The sequence below is a fragment of the Scophthalmus maximus genome, chromosome 22, assembly GCF_022379125.1.
Source record: "Scophthalmus maximus strain ysfricsl-2021 chromosome 22, ASM2237912v1, whole genome shotgun sequence".
Taxonomy (NCBI): Eukaryota; Metazoa; Chordata; class Actinopteri; order Pleuronectiformes; family Scophthalmidae; genus Scophthalmus; species Scophthalmus maximus.
Window position 1 is genome coordinate 12,275,950 of NC_061536.1, and position 22,980 is coordinate 12,298,929.

At 45.6% G+C, this 22,980-nt stretch overlaps 1 protein-coding gene across 13 annotated transcripts in view; it reads right to left on the bottom strand.

The window, feature by feature from the left end:
* Positions 1–2,982: 2,982 nt before the first annotated feature.
* pleca (plectin a) overlaps positions 2,983–22,980 on the bottom strand; it is a 79,110-nt gene continuing 59,112 nt past the window's right edge. For 11 of the 13 annotated variants that reach the window (XM_035621287.2, XM_047330165.1, XM_035621294.2 and 8 more), the window contains 20 exons: positions 22,829–22,906; positions 22,258–22,419; positions 22,007–22,111; positions 21,787–21,882; positions 21,365–21,490; positions 21,002–21,154; positions 20,755–20,909; positions 20,540–20,666; positions 19,778–19,961; positions 19,601–19,621; positions 18,806–18,963; positions 18,503–18,681; positions 18,271–18,409; positions 17,827–18,183; positions 17,540–17,623; positions 17,339–17,443; positions 16,885–16,983; positions 11,500–14,847; positions 4,224–11,124; positions 2,983–3,903 (listed from right to left, as the gene is read on the bottom strand). In XM_035621287.2, the coding sequence (XP_035477180.2) occupies positions 4,927–11,124; positions 11,500–14,847; positions 16,885–16,983; positions 17,339–17,443; positions 17,540–17,623; positions 17,827–18,183; positions 18,271–18,409; positions 18,503–18,681; positions 18,806–18,963; positions 19,601–19,621; positions 19,778–19,961; positions 20,540–20,666; positions 20,755–20,909; positions 21,002–21,154; positions 21,365–21,490; positions 21,787–21,882; positions 22,007–22,111; positions 22,258–22,419; positions 22,829–22,906 (11,874 nt within the window). In that variant the 3' untranslated portion in view covers positions 2,983–3,903; positions 4,224–4,926. The remainder of the gene's footprint in view (positions 3,904–4,223; positions 11,125–11,499; positions 14,848–16,884; positions 16,984–17,338; positions 17,444–17,539; positions 17,624–17,826; positions 18,184–18,270; positions 18,410–18,502; positions 18,682–18,805; positions 18,964–19,600; positions 19,622–19,777; positions 19,962–20,539; positions 20,667–20,754; positions 20,910–21,001; positions 21,155–21,364; positions 21,491–21,786; positions 21,883–22,006; positions 22,112–22,257; positions 22,420–22,828; positions 22,907–22,980) is intronic. The other 2 variants (XM_035621288.2, XM_035621292.2) reach the window with 1 other exon arrangement.

The following is a 22,980-nucleotide window of genomic DNA, read 5'->3' on the forward strand; positions in this document are numbered from 1 at the left end:
ACCCTGAAAATGGATAAAGCGGTAGACGTTGGATGGATGGAATCCGGGCCAGGATGCGGAGCGGCCTGCATTCCACGACCACGCCGGACAGGTTTCCTCAGCCCGTGTTATCGCAGACGCGCCCCTGCCTTTCCCTCCCTCTCTGTGCACACGAAGCCCCCGCCAGCCCGCTCATTACACGTGTCAGAAATGCCCGGCTGTCGGGCGAAACCGGGGTGTTGAACTGCTGTCTGCTGTAAACCTGCCACCGCACGGAGACGGGGATGACAGATGTATTCAAGCGCACTTGTCAATTATTATTATTATCTTTTCTATGACTATTTTCTACGTGCGAGGAACACGCCTCTGCGAGTGTCTGCTCGTTCGCTCTTTTGCAATAGGAAATGAGAGAAGTGCGAGATATAAAGGTGCCGCTGTGCATGATCATTGTAATGTTGTCATTACAGGCATTTCGATTTCATGTCCGGAGTCAGATGAGCAGATTGACACTACGCCTAATGCAGCGCCTTGAATATAAAGCTATCGGGGAACCACTATCTTCTGAATGTTAATGAAAAGTTTCAAAAGGGTGAGTGGTCTGTATACACACCAGTCCGGTTTCATAACGTTATATTACCACATTCATGCCACACGATGATTTGTTAGTCTAAACAACTCATTGGTTATGAAAGCTAATGCATTTCAACACTCTATTGCATAATTCTGTAGTGGCATCATGAGGACGTCATTCTCACTTTATGAGCATAAATAGTTTTTTCAATCTTTATATAGGCTTCAGGTCGTGTCTATAGTCCTATAGACATAGGAAAAATGCATTTGTTATTAACGCATATTCATGACATCATGTGATGGGAAATCATTTTATGCTTTAGAATTGTCTCTCTATTTTTTTTTGCGCAGACATCTTGGGAAATGTGGGGTTTTTCCAGAAAATATTTTTTGTAGATCTTTGACCTATGACCTTTTGACCAATCAGCTCCAGAACGTAATCATCTGGAGATAAACTCCCAAGTAAAATTCCCACCAAGTTCCCCGCCCGTGCGTTGTTGAGTTATTTTGTACACACACACACACAAACATACACACACACACACACACACACACACACACAAGGGGCGAAAAACAATACCATGCCAGTTAAAAAATTAAAAACGACTTAAAAACCAAAACATTTTCATTTGGCCTCTTGTATTACAGAAACTTGTACAAGAAGTTAAAAATGCTGCCTACATGTTAGAACATTCACTTTTAATAGTCTAATGATGTAAGAATATAAATATTAGTTTCTGGTTGGATACAGTTTTCAATTTCAGGGGAATCACAGCAGCTTCAGCCGTTGGTGAAATGAAAAACAGATCCTCTGAAGCTGCGGCTCGTGTCACGGATGCCAGAAAAAAACCTGTTTGAAGTTGTGAACTTCCTCAGACGAGCACATCGTGTCTCTTTGGATACAGAAACTGTTACATACTGTACTGGCTCTGGTTGGCATGTATTCACTTCTCTCTGTTGAATTGAATATGTGGAAAGCATTCTTCCGGCCGTTTCCAAAATCGCAGAAAAATGGGTGGCACAGCAGATTGTCCATCACTTAAACAGCAGCTCCCCCTCTCTCCACGCCGTGCAGTTTGGTTTCAGATCTAAGCATTCCACTGAAATGACTACATTCCTCCTTATCGAGAAAATAAAATTCTTTCTCGATAAGGGTGGAGTTGTAGGGGCGGTGTTTTTTGGACTTCAGGAAAGCATTTGATAGAGTAAATCATTCTGTTCTTCTAACCAAGCTCTCAAAATTTAACTTCTCTAGCCTTCTGGCTAATTCTGGCTTTTTTTTAAACAATGTGTAATCATGTGTTTTATGAAATTGCACTGTCCCTTTTAAATAAAGGGACAGGGACTCCTTTTCTTTTCCTTTTCTTTCTTTCTTTTTAAACATTGTGCGACCAAATCTGTTGGCCAGATCCAAACCCCTTTATCTGATCTTAAGGGAACTGAGTCGCTGTGTGTGTTGTACCGTCTACTCCCACTCTGACTCTTTATTTTCCCAGAGTGACTGTTCTGTACATTTGGTTGTATCTGTTTTTTCTTTTTATTTATAGTTATTTATGATAATGTTTATAGTTAAACTGTAAAATGGCCCCAAGATTTTTTTTTCTTTTAATTTTTAGTTCGTAACCTCCACAACTGTCAGAGGGATCAGCATTAAACTCTGTGCAGATACTCATGATTCCCAGAGAATGAACTGGGGACTTTCCCTCTAGCGCCACCGTGAGGTTGAAATATATATTGCCGCGTCATGAATTGCTGTGACATTGGGCTCAGACAGTCATTCATGCCTCAGGATCATAAGTGTGTGATGTGATCCCCTGACTTTGTCTCCGTCACCACAGATGATGAAATACAACTTGACAGATAGGGACAGCTCCTCCCGTGGCCCTCCTGCGGGACCAGCACCCCGTGGTGGCGGGGCTCTTGGACTCCCTCCTCCCCGATTGAAGTTTGGAGACAGACATGAGTGCGATCGATGACCTCTGTGGTGAGTTTGTGACCATTGTGTCTTATATGAATCACTTGCAGACAGATTTCAATTGGCCCATAACCAAGACGCCAATCAAGAGCTGATGTACAGTGTGCCGTTAGATTGATAGATAGATGGATCGGTGAACTTTAATGACCCCAAACTGGGAAATTTCGGTGTTACAGCAGCAGGTATATCAGTCACACAACACACACCTAACCTAATGTAAAAAAAATAAAATAATAATAATATATATATATATAAGAAATACAAGTGTGAAAATCGCAAAAATATAGAATTTAAAAAAGGTTGCAGTGTGATTACATCTGTGCAAAAATGGCAGTGTATAATAAATGCAGTCACGCTAGATAAATGGAAGTTTTGATTGAAAACTAGAATGATAATCTAATCATCTCATACAATCTGAAAGATCATATCAGATTTTAAAGACAACATGACAGACAGGGAATATTTCATTTCCATATTTATTTACATATAGCCATAAAGGTGTTACAATAAAATTCCTTGTCACCATTTTATTATAAATACACCGAGGCTCGACAACCCTCATTAAAATACATCCTTCAAACCTCTCGAAACGCAAAACAACAGAAAAAAACAAAAAGCTTTATGATGAATATAACAACTATTCGGTGTTGTTGTTTTTTTTTTTGCACCTTGTAAATGGTTAGTAAATCATGCAAAGCAGAAATACACGATAAAAGTACGAAAAAAATAAAACCATACAGCTCCAAAACAAGTATGTTGTGTGTTGGGAAATACTAATACTGGGTCCGCTGGCAAAGCTTGAAGATCATTTTTCTCGAAGATTATTAATGGCTTTCAGCAAACAGTGCTCTATATAATCGTCGATATACATATACATATACATACGTTACCTGTCCGTGAAAGAAAAAACATTCAAATAACGCAAATCGTAGCTGTTAAAAACACTCAAACCACACATTATAGAACTGTTAGTGTTTTTTTAACGTTAGACTGTAGTCGGACAGTAAAATGGCTTATACCTGATAACACAGTAATCATACAGATATGAGTAGCGTTGCTCCTTCGGTCATGCATACAGTCAGTTTACAGTGTGACCGCTGAACCACCTTTATGCTATTCAACAACCCCGATACAGTGTTAAACAGTATTTTCTGCAGGCACTTACAAAGCGTAGATTAGGCCTTTAAATGACTTCATGGTTATGAATGCACGTTTTTAAAAATGGTCCACTGTTAAAATAAAAACTAATGGAACATGGCGAGTGGAGTAAGTTGCATAAAATGATTATAGTGTTTGCAGTAAAAGGTCACACTTCCAAAATGAATGCCGCGGGTCTCTGGAAGACATCTGAGAAAAGAGATGAACCGTGAGGACGATACCTGGAGCAGCAAAACAGTAAGGGGGAAAAAAAAAAACATTCAACTTTAGGACTTCAAAGATACGAAATGGCACAAACATGAACTGTTTTTCAGACATGAACCGGATTTTCTGGACATTTTCCGCAGTTTGCAGAGATTTGTCCGGATCGTTTCGTTAAAATGTCTGGAGCCACATTTGCTGAATCCTCACAAACAGGCTCTCCGGAAAAGTTCAGCATAACGTCCTGAGTTCAGTTCATGTCTGAAAGCAGCTACAGGATAGCAAATAAATTAAAACATAATCGTCAATGGATTCAAAGGTAATTCGTCTCTTTACGTACCTTTTTGACGTGTGCGAAAAGGCGGGGACTTGCATGTGTTTGTCTTGGATGTCCAGTAATGGTGTTGATGGATCATAACAGGCTACATATTCATTCCATTTGCGGGAGTTTGCTCTTTGGGAGTTCATTTGACAAGGTGAGCATGTTGCTGCAACTCCAGGTTTTTATGACAGACCATTGGGAATATGGAGTGGAGTTCCAATATTGGCAGAGTATATGCGGCAGTGGAGAGAAAAGATCTTGAAGCTTGGCATTCTTGAAGCAGACACTCTTAGTGTAACTCATCTTTCGGGAGACTCCTTATTCTGCTCTGCAGAGTGGATTTTTTTATCTTTCTTTAACCCGCTTTTGTTACGTGTTCTCTTAAACAATTAGATCGACAAATTCAATATTGTGGAAGGATTGATATTAGACAAAAAAAATCGTGTACACGTTTGCGATATATACTGGACATAAAAATTTGCTGTTACATACTCTTAAGTGCTTACAGCGTGGTAAAGTCTGATAAGATAGCATAGACGCAACTAAACGTTAATGTGAAATATACAAAAATCAAATGATGCAACTTGTAGAAAATTAAATATTAAAAGTACTGTAACGACCACATGCAGAGCAGAATAAATTTAGTCTTTATTCCACCGAGAATTAGGCATCTGGTGAGCACTGTGGTTTTATAGTGTATCCTTTCCTTTCCTCAAGCTCATCAGTATCGACGGCCGTAGCTTGGTGAACTGTAGGACGTCGAGGAGAAGGTTGTGGTGAAACTTGATCCCGTGGCATCGAAGCTGCCTCTTCTTGAGCCTGACCTGGATCCAGTTCTGGAACCAGGCCGTGACCCACTGGCGGAACCTGACCCACTGACGCTATAGGGACTGTAAAGGCCTTTGCTGGACTGAGATGAGGCTTCAAGTAGTCGTAGACCGGTGCCCTCTTCTATCATGCTTCTTTCCATTGCATCCTTGTAAGAGATCTTCAGCTTGGTTTTAGGGCATGTGAGATACTTTGAGTACGCACTCACATCTCGTAACTTCTGTGCAGTGCGTGCATCTAAGGTGCCTTTGTTCACAGCCTCATCTATAGAGACTCTGCTGGTAGCGTCTGGTTCAATCAAACCACCAGTGAGATACTGGACCTCCAGGAATCGCTGTCCGGCCTCGTAGTAGAGCCAGCCTTTCTTTAGAGCTTGGGCTGCGGACATTTTGGTTTTTGTTCTGGGATCTTCAAATCCGTTGCAGGCCTTCTGGGCTAGACTGATGCGGTCCACCATGATCTTATCCACAAGCCCTTTGTTCATTGCATCCGCAACAGAGAATTTCTCTCCAGTATTTGGGTCGATGATGCCTCCTGTGCAGGCCTGAGCTTCCAGCAACCTCTGACCTGTTATATTGTCCACAAGGTTTCTGTGAATGGCCTCGGTGACGGACACCTTCTCCAGTGTTTCTGTGTCTAGTATCCCGGCCACAGGGCCAGTTTCCTCTGTTGGATCATTCCATGTGGTTGCTGGTGTTTTTATGGAAGGCATTGGGCTCATGGGGTGGGAGGAAGAGGAGCCAAAGGAGGAAGAACGTGATCTGACACCACTCATGTTTCCAGACAACATGTCTGCAAACTCTGTGATGGACAGAGTTCCTGCTCTGTACTGATCCAGAGCTGACTTGTCGATCAGACCCCGTGAGATTGCGTCATCGATGTCGTACTGCCGACCGGACCGCCTGTCAGTGATCATGGATTTCACAACTCCATCAGAAGAGGTGATGGTGATTTCCTCCCATTCACACTCCTGCTCTGCAAGCTCTATATATGTCTGCTGGTCAATAAGCCCTTTCTGGTAAGCCTCATACACGGACATTTCTTTACCAGTCTCTGGATCGACGATGACGACCCTGCGTTTACGAACAGAGGACTTGGACGATGTCTTCCTCTCGCGCTTCTTTTCTTTCAACAGCAGAAGAGCAAGGCCTGTTTCTGGGTCTATCATACATCTCTCCATCAGCTGTAGGTAGGTAAGATTTTCCTCAGTGTTGGGGTCAAAGAAGCCCTTTGTGTCATCAGATGGGTCGGTGAGGATTTCGTTCATTTCCTCATCAAAGAGACCACGCTCGTATGCTGCTTCAACTGGCAATCGATGGCTCTCCTGCGGATCAATGATTCCACCGGTGGCAATTTGAGCCTCTAGCAGACGAATGCCATGGTCTTTTAGAATGAGTCCCTTTTTCATTGCCTGGAATAGTGAGATGATTTTGCCAGAATAAGGGTCTTTGTAGCCGATGACAGCTCGTTCAGCTGAGGCGAGTTTATCTTTGAACTCAGTGCCGACAACACCCATTTTCACAGCTTCTGTGACATTTAGTTTAAGGTTCTTAATAGGATCAATTACATACCCTGTGGCGGCTTGAGCCTCAAGGAGCTCAAAGGCAGTTCCTGGTCTGATCATGTTCTTCTTCATGGCTTGATAAATAGACAACCTATCTTTGCTTGATTCTACATAGACACCAGCAATACAACTGGTGCCCTCAAGGTATTTCTTCAGGTCTCTGCTGACTTCCTCCACTGTAATGGAACCCTCGGTGAGTTCGTTGTATGTCTTTTGGTTGATAATCTGTGAACGAAGCAGCTCATCCACAGTGATTTGCTTTCTGAGACCCTTGAAGAGGAGTCTTCTGTCTGCCAGTGAGAGCAGCCTCAAACCACTTTCTTTATCAACTCTGCATCTTTTCAGTAGCTGGGCATAGGACTGTTTCTCATCTGCTGTTGGATCAGTGTATCCTCGCACATCCCCAGTAGGCTCAGAAATCCTGTCTAGTGTCTCTTTATTGATGTATCCACGCTGCGTAGCTACGTCGGTGGGGAGGCGGAAGTAGTATTCCGGATCTATCAACCCGCCAGTGGCATTCTGGGCCTCCAAAAGCCTCAAGGCATAATCCTCAGGAATCAGGTCTTTTTTCATAGCCTGGAAGAGCGAAATCACTTTTCCACTGTATGGATCCTTGTAACCCGTGACTGCTCTCTCGGCAGAGAGAAGTTTGTCGTGAAGTTCAGGGCCCACAAGCCCTTTGCGCACAGCTTCATCAACGGTTAGAAGCTCATCTTTGACTGGATCAATCATGAATCCTGTTGCTGCTTGGGCCTCAAGGAGATTCAAAGCAACCTCAGGTTGAATCTTTCCACTCTTCATAGCCTGGTAAATGCTGATCTTTGGTGGACTGTCTGACATAATTCCAGCAATACAACCAGTGCCAAAGAGGTACTGTTTCACTGAGTCCATTTCCATGGCCTCACGAATAGTCATCTTTTCTTGTTTCAGGAGGTTGTACGTGTGCAAGTCAATAATTCGAGCATTGTAAAGCTCCTCAATAGTAACTCTTCTTCTGATGACATCGCAGGACATGCTCTGATCCAACTTTAGTGTCTCTCTATGTTCAATGATTTCAATGATGATGACGAGCATTCTTTCCTTTGTGATTTGCCCCAAGCGATACTGCTCCATGAGGCGGTGCCTCTCTTTTTCTGGAAGCATGTTTGAGTTCATGACTTCCCAGATGGTCACACTCTTTCCTGCGAAACTCTTGTGTGGGATCTCAATTTGAGTGTTGGCTAGATCTGTTTGGGCTTGCTCCTCTGTGTACTCATATGATTTCTCGATTGGAGCAAGAGCCTCAGCTTTAGACAGAGGCAGGTAGCACAGACCAGAGTTGGCATCTCTTGCACATTTCTCCAGCAACTGCTTGTAAGTGACACTTTCATTGGTGTTGGGATTGGTGAAGCCTTTAATGTCACCTGAAGGTTCATTGAAGGTCTTGGCCATTGGTTTGCTGAAAAAGCCTCGCTGAATGGCCACATCATTGGGAACACGATGGCTGCTGACTGGATCAATGATCCCTCCTGTAGTAAACTGGGCCTCCAGGAGAGGAATGGCATGCTCCCTCAGTACAAGCTCTTTATTCATGGCTTGGAATAGAGAAATTTTGTTGCCTGTATATGGATCTTTGTATCCTGTCACTGCTTTTTCCGCTGCGAGAAGTTTCTCGTGAAGCTCTGGGCCAACAACTCCAACCTTCACAGCATCATCCACAGAGTATTTCAAATTTTTGACTGGATCAGTTATGAAACCAGTTCCAGCTTGGGCCTCCAGCAGTGCAAGTCCAGTGTTTTGTTGTAAAACATTGTTTTTAATTGCTTGATATATGCTTAACTTCTCATTTGAATCTTCCATAGTGATACCATCAATGCGGTCTGCGCCCTGCAGGTACTTCTTGACCTCATCAGTATCACTGACTTCTTTAGGTGTCTTTTTACCCTGTTCAAGCTGATCAAAAGTTGCCTTGTCAATGATGTTGGAATCAAGTAAGGAGCTGGCAGTGACTGGCGCTCTAAGGCCCTCAAAACAGGCGCTTTCCTTTGTTTTGTCCTTCTTTTCCTCAACCATCGTTATTACAATCGTAATCAACCTTTCAATGGTCACCTGCCCCATTCTGTACTGTCGAATAAGCTCTATTCTTTGCTCCTCAGTGATGTATTCAGAGTGAATGATCTCCCAAATTGTGACCTTTCTTCCTTTGAAAGGTCCATACTCCAGCTCCATACCTGTCTGATTCAAAGCCTCTTTTGTTTTAGCTTCTGTAATCTGTTTTTCTTCTTTTGGCTTTGCAGCCTTCTTTGAGAGGGAAAGCAACGGGAGGCCAGTTTCTTTGTCGGTGACACATTTTTTCATGAGCTGTGCATAGGTTGAATCCTCTTGTGAGTTCGGATCGTAATAGACTTTTGTTTCGTCTGTGCTCTTGTTCAGGGTCTTGGAGATTTCCTCATCAAAATATCCACGCTTGCAGGCAACCTCATGTGGAATGCGATAGCTTTTAACAGGGTCAATAATTCCACCTGTTGAGAGTTGTGCCTCCAGCAGACGAATGCCGTGGTCTTTCTTTATGAGGCCTTTGTTCATCGCCTCAAATAGAGACACCTTCTTTCCTGTATAAGGATCTCTGTAGCCGCTGACAGCTCTCTCTGCAGACAGAAGGCGTTCATGCAGTTCTGGGCCAACAAGACCTGATTTGACAGCTTCATCAACAGGGAGCTTCTCATTTTTGACAGGATCGATTACAAAACCAGTAGCTGCTTGAGCTTCGAGAAGGTTCAGCGCAGTTTCTGGTGACAGTAACTCTTTCTTCATAGCTTGATAGAAGGGCATTTTCTCCTTGGTTGCTTCATTCAACAGCCCAGCAATGCTTGGTGTTCCCTGTAGAGCTTTCTTTACAGGCTCCATCTCAGATATCTCTTTAACTGTTATCTTGCCATTGCTCAACTTGTTGAACAAGTCTTTGTTAATGACCTTGGACTCCAACAATTCATTGGGAGAAACTGGAGCCCTCAAACCATTTAACACGTTTTCATTATTCTTCTCCTTGTCTTCCACAACGGTGATGACAATTTTGATAGTCTTCTCCACTGTGATCTTGCCTGTCTTGTACTGGCGAATCAGTTCTCGTCTTTGCTCCTCGGTGAAATATTCGGAATTGATGACTTCCCAAATGGTGACAGTTTTCCCCTTGAATCGTCCAAAAGGCACAATGACGTTTGACCTACTGAAAACTTCTTTTGTCTCCAGATCTGTGTACTTTTCACTTTGACCAGCGTCCTCGGTCACTGGTAATATCAGCAGGCCTGTCTCTGCGTCTTTGGTGCATCTCTCCAGTAACTGTTTATAAGTCAGTTGCTCCTGAGAGCTGGGGTCAATGAATAATTTGCAATCATCACTGGGATCTGTGAGCTTCTTGTTCATGTCTGCGTCAAATTGACCTTGCTTGTAGGCGGTCTGCAGGGGTACTCTATGGCTATTGATTGGGTCAATGATGCCACCGGTTGCTAGCTGTACATCTAGGAATTTGGTGGCCTGCTCCTTCTCAATGAGTCCCTTCTTCATGGCCTCAAAGACGGAGATTTTGGCTCCAGTGTATGGATCTTTGAAGCCAGTGGCTGCTCTCTCTGCAGAGAGCATCCTGTCATGAAGCTCAGGTCCAATTACTTGATCCTTAACAGCCTCATCTACCGAGAGGAGTTTATTTTTCACCGGATCTACGATGTAACCAGAAGCTGCCTGAGCCTCCAGGAGCATTGTGGCGGTGTTGGGAGTAATCTTGTTCTCTGTCATGGCCTGATAGACGCTCATTTTCTCCTTAGATGGAGTCAAGACACCTCCAAGACAATTCTGACCCTTGAGACAAGATTTAACTTTATCAGTCTTTCCGAGGTCTTGCACAGATACTTTGCCCTTTTTCAATTTGTCAAACTCCTTCTTGGTTAGGACACCAATGTCATGGAGCCTTTCAGCCGGAACTCTCTCTCTTATTCCGTCAAATGATAAAGGTGATTCCCCAGCTTTCTTCAGTCCGTCCACTTCAACAGAACCGTTGAAAACACTCTTTGTTGTTCCCACCATTGTCATGGCAACTAACTGCTCCTCAGGGACTTTATCAGTCTGGACTTCAGTGTCTTTTGTTTCTGAATCAGCCTGTTTGGAGGCGACCTCAAGATTCTGAAGCTTCTCTCTGAGCTTTTTGTTTTCCTCTCCCAGTAGCTTTTCTTGTTCAAGCCTTTTCTTTTCAAGCACGTTCATTTCTTTCTGCTTGTTCTGCATCTCTGCTTCAGCCTCTTTTTGTTTCTTCACAGCTTCATCCATTATGGCCTGAAGTTTCTTCTTCTCTTCTTCCACTAGCTTCCGCTGGCGATCTTGTTCATCCTTGAGAGCCTCGGCCTTCTTCACTTCATCCTCAAGCTGTTTCTCAAACCTCTTTTTCTCATCTTCGACGGCCTTTTCTCTTTTCAGCAGCACTTCCTTCTCTGTGAGGAAAGTCTGCTGAAGCGTGACCTTCTGCTGCTCAATTTGTGCTTGTTGGGCATTTGCCATCTGTTTGGGAAAAAAGAGGACATCAATAATCAATGACCCATTGCTCAAATAATTGCACTAAAGAAATATTTCAATAGTTAAACAGAAATAGCTTTCTTGCCACTCAATCAATATAACTCTCATCACTATACAGTAAATATTCAGACATTAGGGATGTATTAATCATCATCTCAGCAAGAAAGTAAATAATTAGATTAATGTGCTACTGTGAACATTTCAATTCTCAAGCAATGTCTTTCGTTCATATAAATTGCTGGATGTCAATTCAAGACACTGCAATTTACATTGAATGTGACGTGCTGTGTGTGGTTAGTGTGTTTTGCAGAATCGTGTTAACTGCGAGGGTTGTGTGAATGTTAGCTCAGGTCACAATACCTCTTTGGATTTTCTCTGAAGCTCCTCCGCCTCTTTTTTCAGCTTCTCCCTCTCCTTTTCAAGGTCATCGATGGCTTTCTTCAGGTCGTCAGCCTCCCTGGTGCTCTGCAGCCTCTGCGTCTCCAGCTTCTGCACGACAGTCTCGGTGGTTTGCTTCTCCGTCTTCTGGAGCTGGGCTTTTGCGTCGTCGGCTTGTTTCTTGAATTTCTGAGCCTCCCCTTCGGCCTTGGCCTGAGCGTCGCCGAGCTCTTTCACCCTCGATCGCAGTTTCTCTGCTTCGGCTGAAACCTCGAGCTGCCTCTTTCGCTCGGCCTCCAGCGATTTCTGGAAGCCCTCGGTCTCCTTGTCGAGCCGCTGCTGGATCTGCTGTTTGTCCTCGAGGAGTTTTTTGGCCTTTTCTTGTGCCTGGTTCTTTTGTTTCTGGAGCTCCTCGGCCTCCGCTTTCAGTTTGGTCGCCTCTTGGATCGCCTGCATTTTCTCCTTGAGTATTTTCTCCGCAAGTGCCCTCTGTTCAGCCAAGTCCGACTCGGCAATCTTCCTCTGTCTGGCCGTTTCTTCGGCCTCCACGGTGAGTCTGGCTGCTTCCTCTGCCAAGCTCTTCATTTTCTCCGCTTCCTCTGCAAGCACCTTCTGCGTCTTGTCCTTGTCCTTCTGCATGAGGCGCCGGTTTTCTTTCTCGATTTTGAGCTTGAGTTTCAGGAGCTCGTCCATCTGGATTTTAACCTTGGACAGTTCGTCCTCCACCTGGGCCTTTTGTTTGACGGCATCGCTAACTTCACCTTTGACCCTCTGAAGCTCCTCGTCCAGCACCGCCTTCTGCTTGTCTGTCTCATCCAGTTGCAGTTTGACCACGGTCAGTTCCTTCTCGACCTGAGACTTTTGTTTGAGTGCTTGCGCTGCTTCCTTCTTGTGCTTGGCCATCTCCACGTCGGCCTGCTGCTTTTGCTTCAGTGCCGCTGCCTCGGCCGCTGCCCTCTTGGAGGCCTCCTCCTCCGCTTCTTTCTTCAGTTTCTCTGCATCCTTTTGAGCTTTGGCCTGTTTGGCCGCCTCATCCTCTGCCGCTTTTTTCTGTTTCTCGGCCTCCTCGGCTTTTTGACGGAGCAGGGCGGCCTCCTTCTCGGCATTCTCTTTGGCCTTCTCCGCCGCTTGTGCAAGTTTCTTGGCATTTTCAAACTCGTCTCTCAGCTTCTCCTGAGCGAGACTGTCTTCTTTGTTCTTACTGAGGACGTTTTGAGCCTTCTGTTCTGCAGCGGAGCGTTTCTCAGCGGCTTCTTTGGCCAGAGCGACCTGCTTCTCCGCCTCTTTCTCTGCCTTGTCTTTCTGTTTATTGGCTTCGGCGGCCTTCTGTTTGAGGCGCTCAACTTCCTCCTGAGCCACTTTGCATTGTCTTGCTGCCTCCTCCTCTGCCGCGGTAATCCTCTTCACCGTCTCCTCAGCTTCTTTCCTTTTCTTCTCCTCCTCAGCTGCAAGCTTCTTCAGTTTCTCCGCCTCCTCCTCAGCTCTGAGTTTGCTCTTCTGAGTTTCGTCCGCGACGCCCTTCAACTTCTTCAGCTCCAACTCTAAGCCGGACTTCTCTTTCGACGCTTTCTCAAAGTTGATCCTGATGATGTGGATTTCTTCTTCAACCACCCTCTTCTGCCTCAGAGTTTCATCCACGATGGTTTTTTGCCGCTCTAGCTCAGAGACAGACGAGCTCTTCAGGTGTGTGATCTTCTCTGCGATGTCTTGTTTGTGCTGAGCGGCTTGGTCCTCCAGCATCTTCCTCTGATAAGCCTCGTCCTCCGCCTTCCGTTTCAGTCTTTCATTCTCGGCCTCTTTGGCTTTTAGGGCCATCTCCGCTTCAGTCTTCAGACGCGTTGCCTCGTTGATGGCAGCCAGTTTTTCCTTGAGTACTTTTTCGGCATCGGCTCTTTGCCGCGCCGCCTCATCCTCCGCAACCTGCCGCTGCTTCTTTGCCTCTTCGGCGACCGACCTCAGTCTGGTCGCCTCCTCCGCGAGTTGTTTCATTTTCAACGCTTCGGACTCGAGATGCTGCTTGCTCTTCTCCGTCTTGGACAGCGTCTCCTTCTCCGCTTTGGTCTTCATCTGCAGAAGGGCGTCCATTTCACTCCGGACTTTGGCCAGCTCGTCCTCCAGTTGCTTCCTCTGGTTTTCGGCCGCGTTCACCTCATTCTTCAGACGGTGGAGCTCGTTATCCAACAGGCCCCTCTGCTGATCGGCATGTTCAAAGTCGGCCTTCAAGCGGATGCATTCCTGCTCTGCGGACAGCTTTTGCTGAGCTACTTGTTCTGCAAATTTCCTCTGTTTTTCCAACTCTTTCTCTGCGTTCTCCTTCTGCTTCAGTGCCGCGTCTTCAGCTTTGGCCCTTTTCTTGGCGTCTCGCTCCGCCTCCACCTTCTGCTTCTCCGCCTCCTCCTGAGCCTGGCTCTTCTTCTGGGCTTCCTCCTCAGCCTGCAGCCTCAGGCGGAGAGCCTCGTTAGCTTTCTGTCGCCACGTCTCCAGCTCCTTCTCCGCTTGCTCCCTGGCGTTGTTTGCGTCCTCTTGCTGCCTCTTGAGTTTTTCAGCCTCCTCCTGCAACTTCAGGACAGTGCCCTGCTCTTTCCTCAGGGATTCCTCGAGTTTCGTCGCCTTTTCATTGAATGACATGGACGTGGTTTGCAACTGTGTGGCAGCGCTCCTCTGCGCCACCTCCTCCACGACCCGGATCTGCCGAGATTTCTCCTCCTCAGCCTGTTTCATGCGCCTCTCCGCCTCCTCCGCTTGCAGTTTGAACTTCTGCAGGTCGTCCAGGGCCTTCTGCTTTTGCCTGGCAGCTTCCTTCTCTGCTTCAGATTTACGCTTCAGCTCGTCTTCGGCATTTTTCTTCTTCTGAGTCTCGTCAGTGACCTGCCTGCGAAGCCTCTCGGCCTCCTCCTGAGCAGCTTTCCTGAGCTTCTCGGCCTCGGCAGCCGCGTCTCGGAGCTTCTGTAGCTCGGCCTCGGACGTGGTCTTCTGCGTTATCGTCGTCTGCAACTGGAGTCTGATTATGTGGATTTCCTCCTCGATCCTCCTCCGACTGACCAGCGCCTCCTCCAGCTGCTGATTCTTGGACTTGATCTCCTGCTCCGACAGACTCTTCAGGTGATGCAGCTCCTGCTGTATGTTTTGCTTCTGTTTCTCGGCGTCCACGGCCACGTCTTGCCTCCTGCCGGCGTCTTCCTTCATCTTCAGCTTCAGCTCCTGCGCCTCTTGTTCCGCCTTGGCCACAGATTTGGCCTGAGCCTCGGCCAGCTGCTTCTGTTTATCCAGCTCCGCCTGGATCTCCGCCATCCTCTTCCTCTCCTCTTCTTTGAGTTTTTCAGAAGCTTTCTGTATTAGTAGAAGCGAAGAGGGGGAGTAAAGACAATCGAGAGCATGTTAGAGGTGCTAGAGTATTGAATAAGGTCTAAGTGGTTATAAAGCATGTAGGTACATAAAAAAAAAATGTAAATACATGTGGATATGTTACAGCTACAGCAACAAAACTATATACAGCTCTATAAACTAAGGGTTAACACTGTTTTGGGAAATGCCCGTCATGTTTATTCAGTGTATGGCACATAGAACGACAGTTGACTTCACAACACACCACGGCACTATACTTTGACGTCATGCAGTCGAGGCATTTTAATCGACCAATACAAAACAGATTATGCAATGTGGACTATAAATAGCAGCGATTTGTGTGCATGTAATATTCAAATTGTGTCCCTCCTCAGTCTCTGCACACTGCTTTAGAAGAAGTGGATGAAGTAGGGAATAAATAATAGTCAGCATGCAAAAAAGTATTAAGCGCAGTGGGAATATACTGAAACTACAACAAAAAAAAACAGTACAGTGATTAAAACAATAAAGATTTTGTGGATTCGCATCACAGCGAGGCAGGATTTGAAGTGTAAGTAACCAGAATACCGACACAGCGGCAATTAGCAAAGTGATGCAGCAAACACAGCCTGAGTCCATGATGACACACGACACAAAGGGAGATCTTGGATTCAGACGTGAATCCAAGGTCAAGTAGAACCGACTCTGACAAGAGACACGACAGACATCAAGAGATGAGCTCGACCACTAAGAGTGGCTCGGTGCACGGTGATTGATAGCTGCAAGGAAGGTTCAGCATTTTCCGCAAACCTGTAATATTGATTTCTAGTCGAGTTTTGGTCCCGTCGACAGCAACAACAAAAAAGGAGAAATCAGCAACTATTTTGGTCATTGGTTGAGAGTTTCAGTTATTTTTCAAGCAAAAATTGTGAGGAAAAAAAAATCATATCTTTAAATATTTTTTTTATAGATTAGGATGAACAAAACAAAAATCATTTTTCCTGTTTCATTCACTGTACAGTATGTACTTTTACATATATTTACTTATATTTTTTAAATATTTACTCCTATTGTATAGTTTTTCATCACTGCTCCTCTCCTTGTACTTACAGTCCTTCGTTTTCAATGTGTTTTGTTATTAACCAAAACGCCGGAGCATATTCTTTGTTTGTGATTCTAAAGGGTCGTTCGATGAATTAAAAATTAAAGAAAATCTGCAGATGAATCAGTAGTAGAAATGATCATTGCTTGTAGTCAGCAGTATTGTCTAACATCACAACAAGCCCTTCAAAAAGTAAAATTTCCTGTATGTCACATTAAGACAACAGGGACATATGAAAGATCTTGCAAATGTTCTAGAAAGTTTAAAGAAATAGAAAGTACCCAAGCAAAGCAAAAATCAGGACAATGATTGATATTGACATTGCTCGTGAATTCTTAATAAACTGAAAATGAGCTCAGTCATAAAAGGTTTCCAAAAGAAAAATGCTGAACCTTCCCCTCGACGGCAGACAAGGGTTTGAGATGCAGATGACGTGAACTGAGAGGGTCTTCTTCGTTTTAAATACCTGGTGCTTCGTCTCTCAAGCGCCTGATTAACATTCGTCATGACAAAGCACTGGGCGGGCAGGTTCGAAAGGATCAAACACAATAGAAAGTTAGAAAAGAAAGAAGAAAAGGGGAGAAAGCAACGAGGGTGGCCGAACGGAAACCTTCAAATCACGAGTGTGGGTGATTTCAAGAGGAAATAAAGAAGCAGATACAAAATTAAAAGAACTTTTGGACAAGCAGCTGAGCAGGTTAGAACATCGGACACATGATTTGACTAGATACACAGAGTAGGGGGAATGAGAGACATATATCGTCGTGGCGATGTGATGTGCTGCAACACCGCCGCATCCTCTCGGCATCCTCAACAGGTTTCGAATCCGAGGGGGCAGACTCATGCGTTAGAGTGCCAATATTTAGCTGTGACAAATCATTCTCCCAAACATGTTGTTTGTGTGTCAGTTAGTGAATTTCTTCCGGAGCGTGTGTGATTACCTCGTCGTCCTCCAGGCGGCGCTGCGTGTCCAGGATGAATTTGATGTACTGGCTGTTGAGCGTCATGAGCTCGCTGTAGCGGGTTCTCAGAGTCACGTACTGAAAGAAGTCAACACATTGTTTATTCGACATCTAATTTGAAAAATATACATTACTTTCCCCTACTTTCTTTGACAACAAATAAAGTTAACATGATTATGTAATTTACAGTCAAAGGCATTTCAGATGTGTTTTTGTCACAGTGATGATAAAGCTTTGTGAAATTGTGAAATGAGGACTGACACTTTCTTATTTGATCTTTGGACAGACCCGGGCTAGCAGGTCCCCCCCGTATCCAGTCTCTGTGCTAAGCTAAACACAGATTTTCCCAAAATGCCAAACTATTGTTTAAGTTTTTAACAAGGCCAGGTGACGATCATCACACCACCGCTGGCACAGCTGCACTCCACTGTACCTCTTGGATGATGTTGTCAGACGCACACTCCATCTTTGGTTTCTTCAGAGGCGATGCTATCGGATCTTGGAGGGCTTTGTAGGTCAGAATCTGGAACTCGTAATCCTAAAAAAAAGGAGGGAAGAAAAAATACTTGAAGTCCAGCTGAAAAAAATGACTCAAATACAATTCACTTGTAAAGATGATCACATTATCACAAACCTTAACGGAATCAATGTAAGTTTTCGCGTTCTTGTGGCAGCTTTCGATCTTGTCCTTGTTTTTCTCGATCTCTTCCAGGAGTTTCTGTCAGAACAGAAATGAAAAGCTACGGCTGCAAGTCTTGTTTTCATTCTTATAAAGACATTAACTCAAATTCATAAGTAACTAAAGCAAAGAAAGAGGATTTGATGGTTTCTTTCTGAATCTGTGCGATCAAAAGTGACCACCAGGGGGCTTAATGACTCTTCCTTCTTTTACCCTTTCCCCTTTCTCTCACAGTGTCGTACCTTCTCCTCCACCAGCTGCTCCTTGAGGGCCTTGCCGTCACCGATCGGCACGGCCTGGATCGTCTCCTGCCGCTGCCTCGCCTCACCGAGCCACCGGATGAGCCACTCGTAGCTCTCGCGGTACGAATTCATGTGGCGGCCGAGGAGGTCGAGCTCCCGCAGCCTCACGTCGGTCTGGGCGAACACGGCCTGCCAGCGCTCCAGGAGGCCGTTGACCAGCTGGCGGTAATGCTCCAGCTCGGCGTCGCGCTCGCCGTGGATCCTCGTCATCTTGTCGTTGATGGCCGTCGCCCTCTTGAGCTCGTCCAGCAGGCGGTCGAACACCACCTGGTCGGCCTCCGCTTCGGCACGCATCGACTGTCGGACAAGAGGACCAGGTCTTCAAGACGGAGCAATGTGCTCGCAATGATTGTAGATGTGAGCAAAGTGAAAAAGAGGCAGTACCTTCAGCTGACTGCGATGGTCCTCCACCTCCTTCTCCTCGGCCGGCACGCTGCTGACGTCGCGCAGACGAGTCTCGTAGTTCTTCAGAGTGTCCTCTGCATCCTTAGTGTTTCTGATCACCACGTCAATGGTCTTCAGCCTGAAATCAAGAGGTTCACGTCGTTTAAAAGAAAAACAAATCCGCTGTAAGATGAACGAGGAAGCGCTCCGAGAGTCAAGGGGGCCCCCTCACTTGTCCAGGTAGACGGTGGAGAGGCCGTAGACGTGGTCCATCTTCCTCAGGGTCACGTCCAGCTCCGAGCGCAGCATCGGGGCCGAGCCGGACGGCGGAGAGGAGGCCAGGACCTCCTCCGTCTTCTCGGAGATGGAGGTCAGGTCTTTCTTCAGGCCCTCCAACTCGGACTGCACTTTCTGCCGTCGAGTGTGGGACAAAAAATAGTGACACCGAGGTTTAAACTGACACAAGTTTGTACCTGCATCTGATCTGTTCGCCGTATGGTTTCACACGACACATTTGGATTTTCCGCGACCGTACCATTTGCTCGGCGGTCTTCAGGGCGCAGGCCTTCAGCGGCTCCTTGTCCACGGGCTGGCGGAGGCGCGTCACCGTGCGATTCTCGCATCCCTCCAGCCGCAGGCGGAGGTCCTTGATCTGCGTCAGGTAAGTCTTGCACATGGACTCGTCTTGTTCGCCTGGTTGATTTAAAAATATATAATGTGTACACGACATACATGTGTATATTTAAATCTGTTTGCAAGCGGCATACGTTCTGTATGCGTGAGTTGGTTATTAGATATATTGTTAGATATAGTTTGTGATATCAAACAATGGAACGACTGAATAAATAAACAGCATTATCCTAAAATGTACTGTACAATGGATTTTAATTTAATAGTGACATTTGAAGAATCATTTATACTGTGTTGTTTTTCACTGAAAAAACATCTTTAAATGAACAATATGACAAAACTACTTTGGACTTTAGTAAAACGTGTATGTGTGATTTGTGAATTCATCAAATTTACTCCTTCATGCGATTGTGATTGGTTCCATATTGATTAAGCGTTACGGTGGTTAATTTATTAAATCATTCACGGATACACGTGCACAGAGACAAGAACGCAACTAGGAGTGACGTGAGTGAAGTTAGAGGAGGAATATCAAAAGAATCTGTCAGGATGACGAAGCTGATTGAGTTAGTGAGTGAAATGAGACATGAAAGCACACACGCACACACGCACACACACACACACACACACACACACACACACAGGTCGGCCAATCACAAGCTCCTGTTACACATCTGCCACTGGAACCGAAGCACCTTACCTGTCTTGGGCGGCACAAAGCCTGAAACATGAACCCAACAGTCAACTCACACACAGATGACCACGACTGAATGTCAACACAAAATGATCCAATGAGAAAAAACTGTTTGGTCCGACTGACAATTTTGAAATAAAAATAAATGTCTCGACAGCCAATTACAGCAGCGGTAGTACGCACCTTGCTCGGCGGAGCTGACCATCGTGTTGTAGTGCTGGTTGGCCTTGTTGTAGTTGGACTCCACCTGCATTCGGTCCTCGGCCGCGAACATCTGGGAGTCCTGGCTGTCCCTGAGGAAGTCCTGGTAGTGCTGCTCCAGGTTTCTCAACGCCAGCCGGTACTCCTCCACCCTCAGGGTCTTAAACTGCAGCAGATAGGATAGGATAGCAATCGTCATGGAAACACTAGTTCCGCACAAAGCTGCGCCTCGATTCATAAAAATTCAATAAAAATACAAGTCAGTAAGAGTAGAAATTAAAATGAGGAAACCTACGAAACCGCCCGTGTCGAATCAAACAACACTGAGCCCATGCATTGACAAATGGATGTACAAGTATAATATATGGTTATAAGTATAATTGAACAAAGTGTGGTGAACGAAATTAAAATAGCTTAATGCAATTATACAAGATAAATCTCATGTGAAGTGAATATATACTCTTTTTACATTAAATCATATAAAAGCTTATATAAACACAGAAATTATAAATTTAAATAAATCATTTACAGTTTATTCACTCCTAAGGTAAAGTATTGTCTCATGTCTAGTTCAGACCTACATGATTTTTAGCCTCATTTTCCACATGCCGATAAAATAGGAAAAAAAGAAAAGAAGAAAAAAAAACTCAAGTAATTAGTGTCTGACTTCTTCAAAAGGAATATCAGAGAATAAATCAAAAACGATTCATATAATGTTCATGTTTTCGGGCCGTCTGCTGTTACCATGGTGACGTTCCAGGTCTTGATGATGTGGATGTCTCTCATCAGGTACTGCCACGACATCAGACTCCTCATGTCCACGGACATCGTCTGCCACGTCGCCTGCAGCCTCTGGAGGTTCCCGTCCAGTCTGAGGAAAGCAGGCACACGTGGGAGGAAGATCAGCGCCATGTGTGACTTTGTTAGTTTTTCTAATTTGAACTCAAATGTAAGCTCACCCGGCGATGCTGTTCACGGCGTCCTTATTGGTGGGCGGGACCAGGAAGCAGATGGACGGCACGGACGACTCGCAGCCTGTGTCGTTCAGCACCTTCCACTTGTGCGGCTGCGAGTTGTTCAGCAGGGCGCACTCCTCCCCCCGGTGGACCGTGATCTGGTTCCGAGGATTCGAGAACAGGATTGCGCAAGAGTTTAGCGGGCTGCCTGATTTGTATCCACGCGCTCTTAACAGTGCTAAGTGCTCACCTCCATCTGTTTGAAGTCACACACGGCCTGGATGGGCAGTTTGCCCTTGAGCGGGGTGGTGGGGTTCCGCGGTTTCAGCTGGACGACGGTCTTGGCTCTCCGCTTCAGGCCCTCCAGGTGAGTCCTGAACTCCGTCAGTTGCTCTTTCTCGTCCTGCGGAGAACGTTCCGACAGAAAGTGCGGGGGTGTGTATTAGAAATCGAGACTGAAAACAGTTGTTGTGAAGTTAGGATTTAAAATCTGTAGGTTTATCTCCGGGGAAATTGCAGTTTCCTGCCTGGACAATAGGACTGTACCCTTCAGTGGTATTCTGAATGATTGAAACAACGACGCAAAAACAAGACAGTGATGGAGGAAACCTACGGCTGCGTCCTGCAGCAGGTCTTCCAGCCGCGTGACGGTGATGGAGCGGTCGCACGTGTACTTCCTCTTCATGGCGTCCTGCATCTTTTTCATCCGCTCCTCCGCCTCCTTCACGTCGGAGAAAAACTGGACGGGGAAAAAGAAGAAGAGGAGACAATTGAAAGTTGCGGCGATATCTTTATTATCCCCGAGGGGCAATTCCTTGTACAGCAAGCGTATACTGTCGAACCGAACAAAAACAATAAAAAAACAATTTGATAAATATTAATATAAAAAGGCAGATTGCAGGTAAAAAATTAAATACTTTTGAAGAATCTGTTGGTTCTGCGTCTTGGCAGATTTTTATCCGTAATTAACTCTCCATCGATTCTCTGGCCATATTAAATAAAAATGAATAAATATAATAAAGTGTGTCAACAGACCTGGAAGTAGGCAGTGTTTTCTTTCAGGTGGGTCTCGATGCAGCAGCACAGCTGGAGGATCCAACTCCACTGAGTCTGCAGAGCTGCAGTAAAGGCCTGGGGGGGGGGGGGAGAGCAGTACTGATGATGAGGAGGAGGAGAAATATTCTATTCCTTCTGAATTAAGATTGTTAAATGTAATGTGTGCGCATGGAAACTGTCGCAGCAGAGCGGCTTCTACCTCTATGGTCTGCCGGGCAGGGTGTCCGTCTCTCAGCAGCTTGTCTCCCGTGGTCTGGACGACGTTCATCTTCTTCTCCCTGAGCTCCAGCTCTCTCATCAGACCCTGCCCACCACCACCACCACCACCACCACAACAACAACAACAACAACAACAACACACAGCTGTCAGTCCGAGAGCACGGACCGGACTCGCATCACCGGCGAGCACTGTGGGGTAGAACTTATCAGAACATCACGTTGTTACTGTACCGAGTAGTTTTCTTTCTTGGCCGCCATGTTGGTGTTGCGGTCGCTCCAGTCGTAGTTCACCTCCTCCTCCTCTTTCTCGTTCAGCCACATCAGCTCTTTGGTCGCGGCGGTGACGAAGGCGTGGAGCTGGTCCAGGGAGCGCAGGCGAGCCTTCGAGGCGTTCTGCAGCGACAAACAGACGGCCGGCGTTGGGGAACGTTCCGAGGGACTGGACAGACGTTCATCACGGTTCCATTCACGGTTCGACCGAAGGCCCACTTGTTTTTCTCACGATACAGTTGTTTCTAGTTTAATTTGTTCGTATTTTATTTTTATTCTTACGTTCGTTTTTTTTCCGTTTGGTTCGAACGCAGCATTAGACACAGGTTTGAAACAGGCAACTGGTTTGAATGACGCGGATGTGACATTAGTCAACAGCTGCTTTGGGCAATAACTGAAATGTGCTCGTCGCAAAGAGGAAGAGGGCTCGACTCGTTGATGAGTCATTTCACTAGAAAGACGAGTCATTTTTATTTTTTTATTGCGTACGTTTCTCTTTTTTTATTTTGATATCCAGTGTGTTGTAACTCACCAGCAGCTTCCCGTACTGCAGCTCCAGTTTTCCCAGATAGTCGCGGTACGCAGCTTTGCTGGCGGGAGAGATCTGACTCTGGAGCGGGAGGAGAGGTCAGAGGTCAGCTAAGGACTGGTCTTACATGCCCACATTAGAAAATATACAAAAAC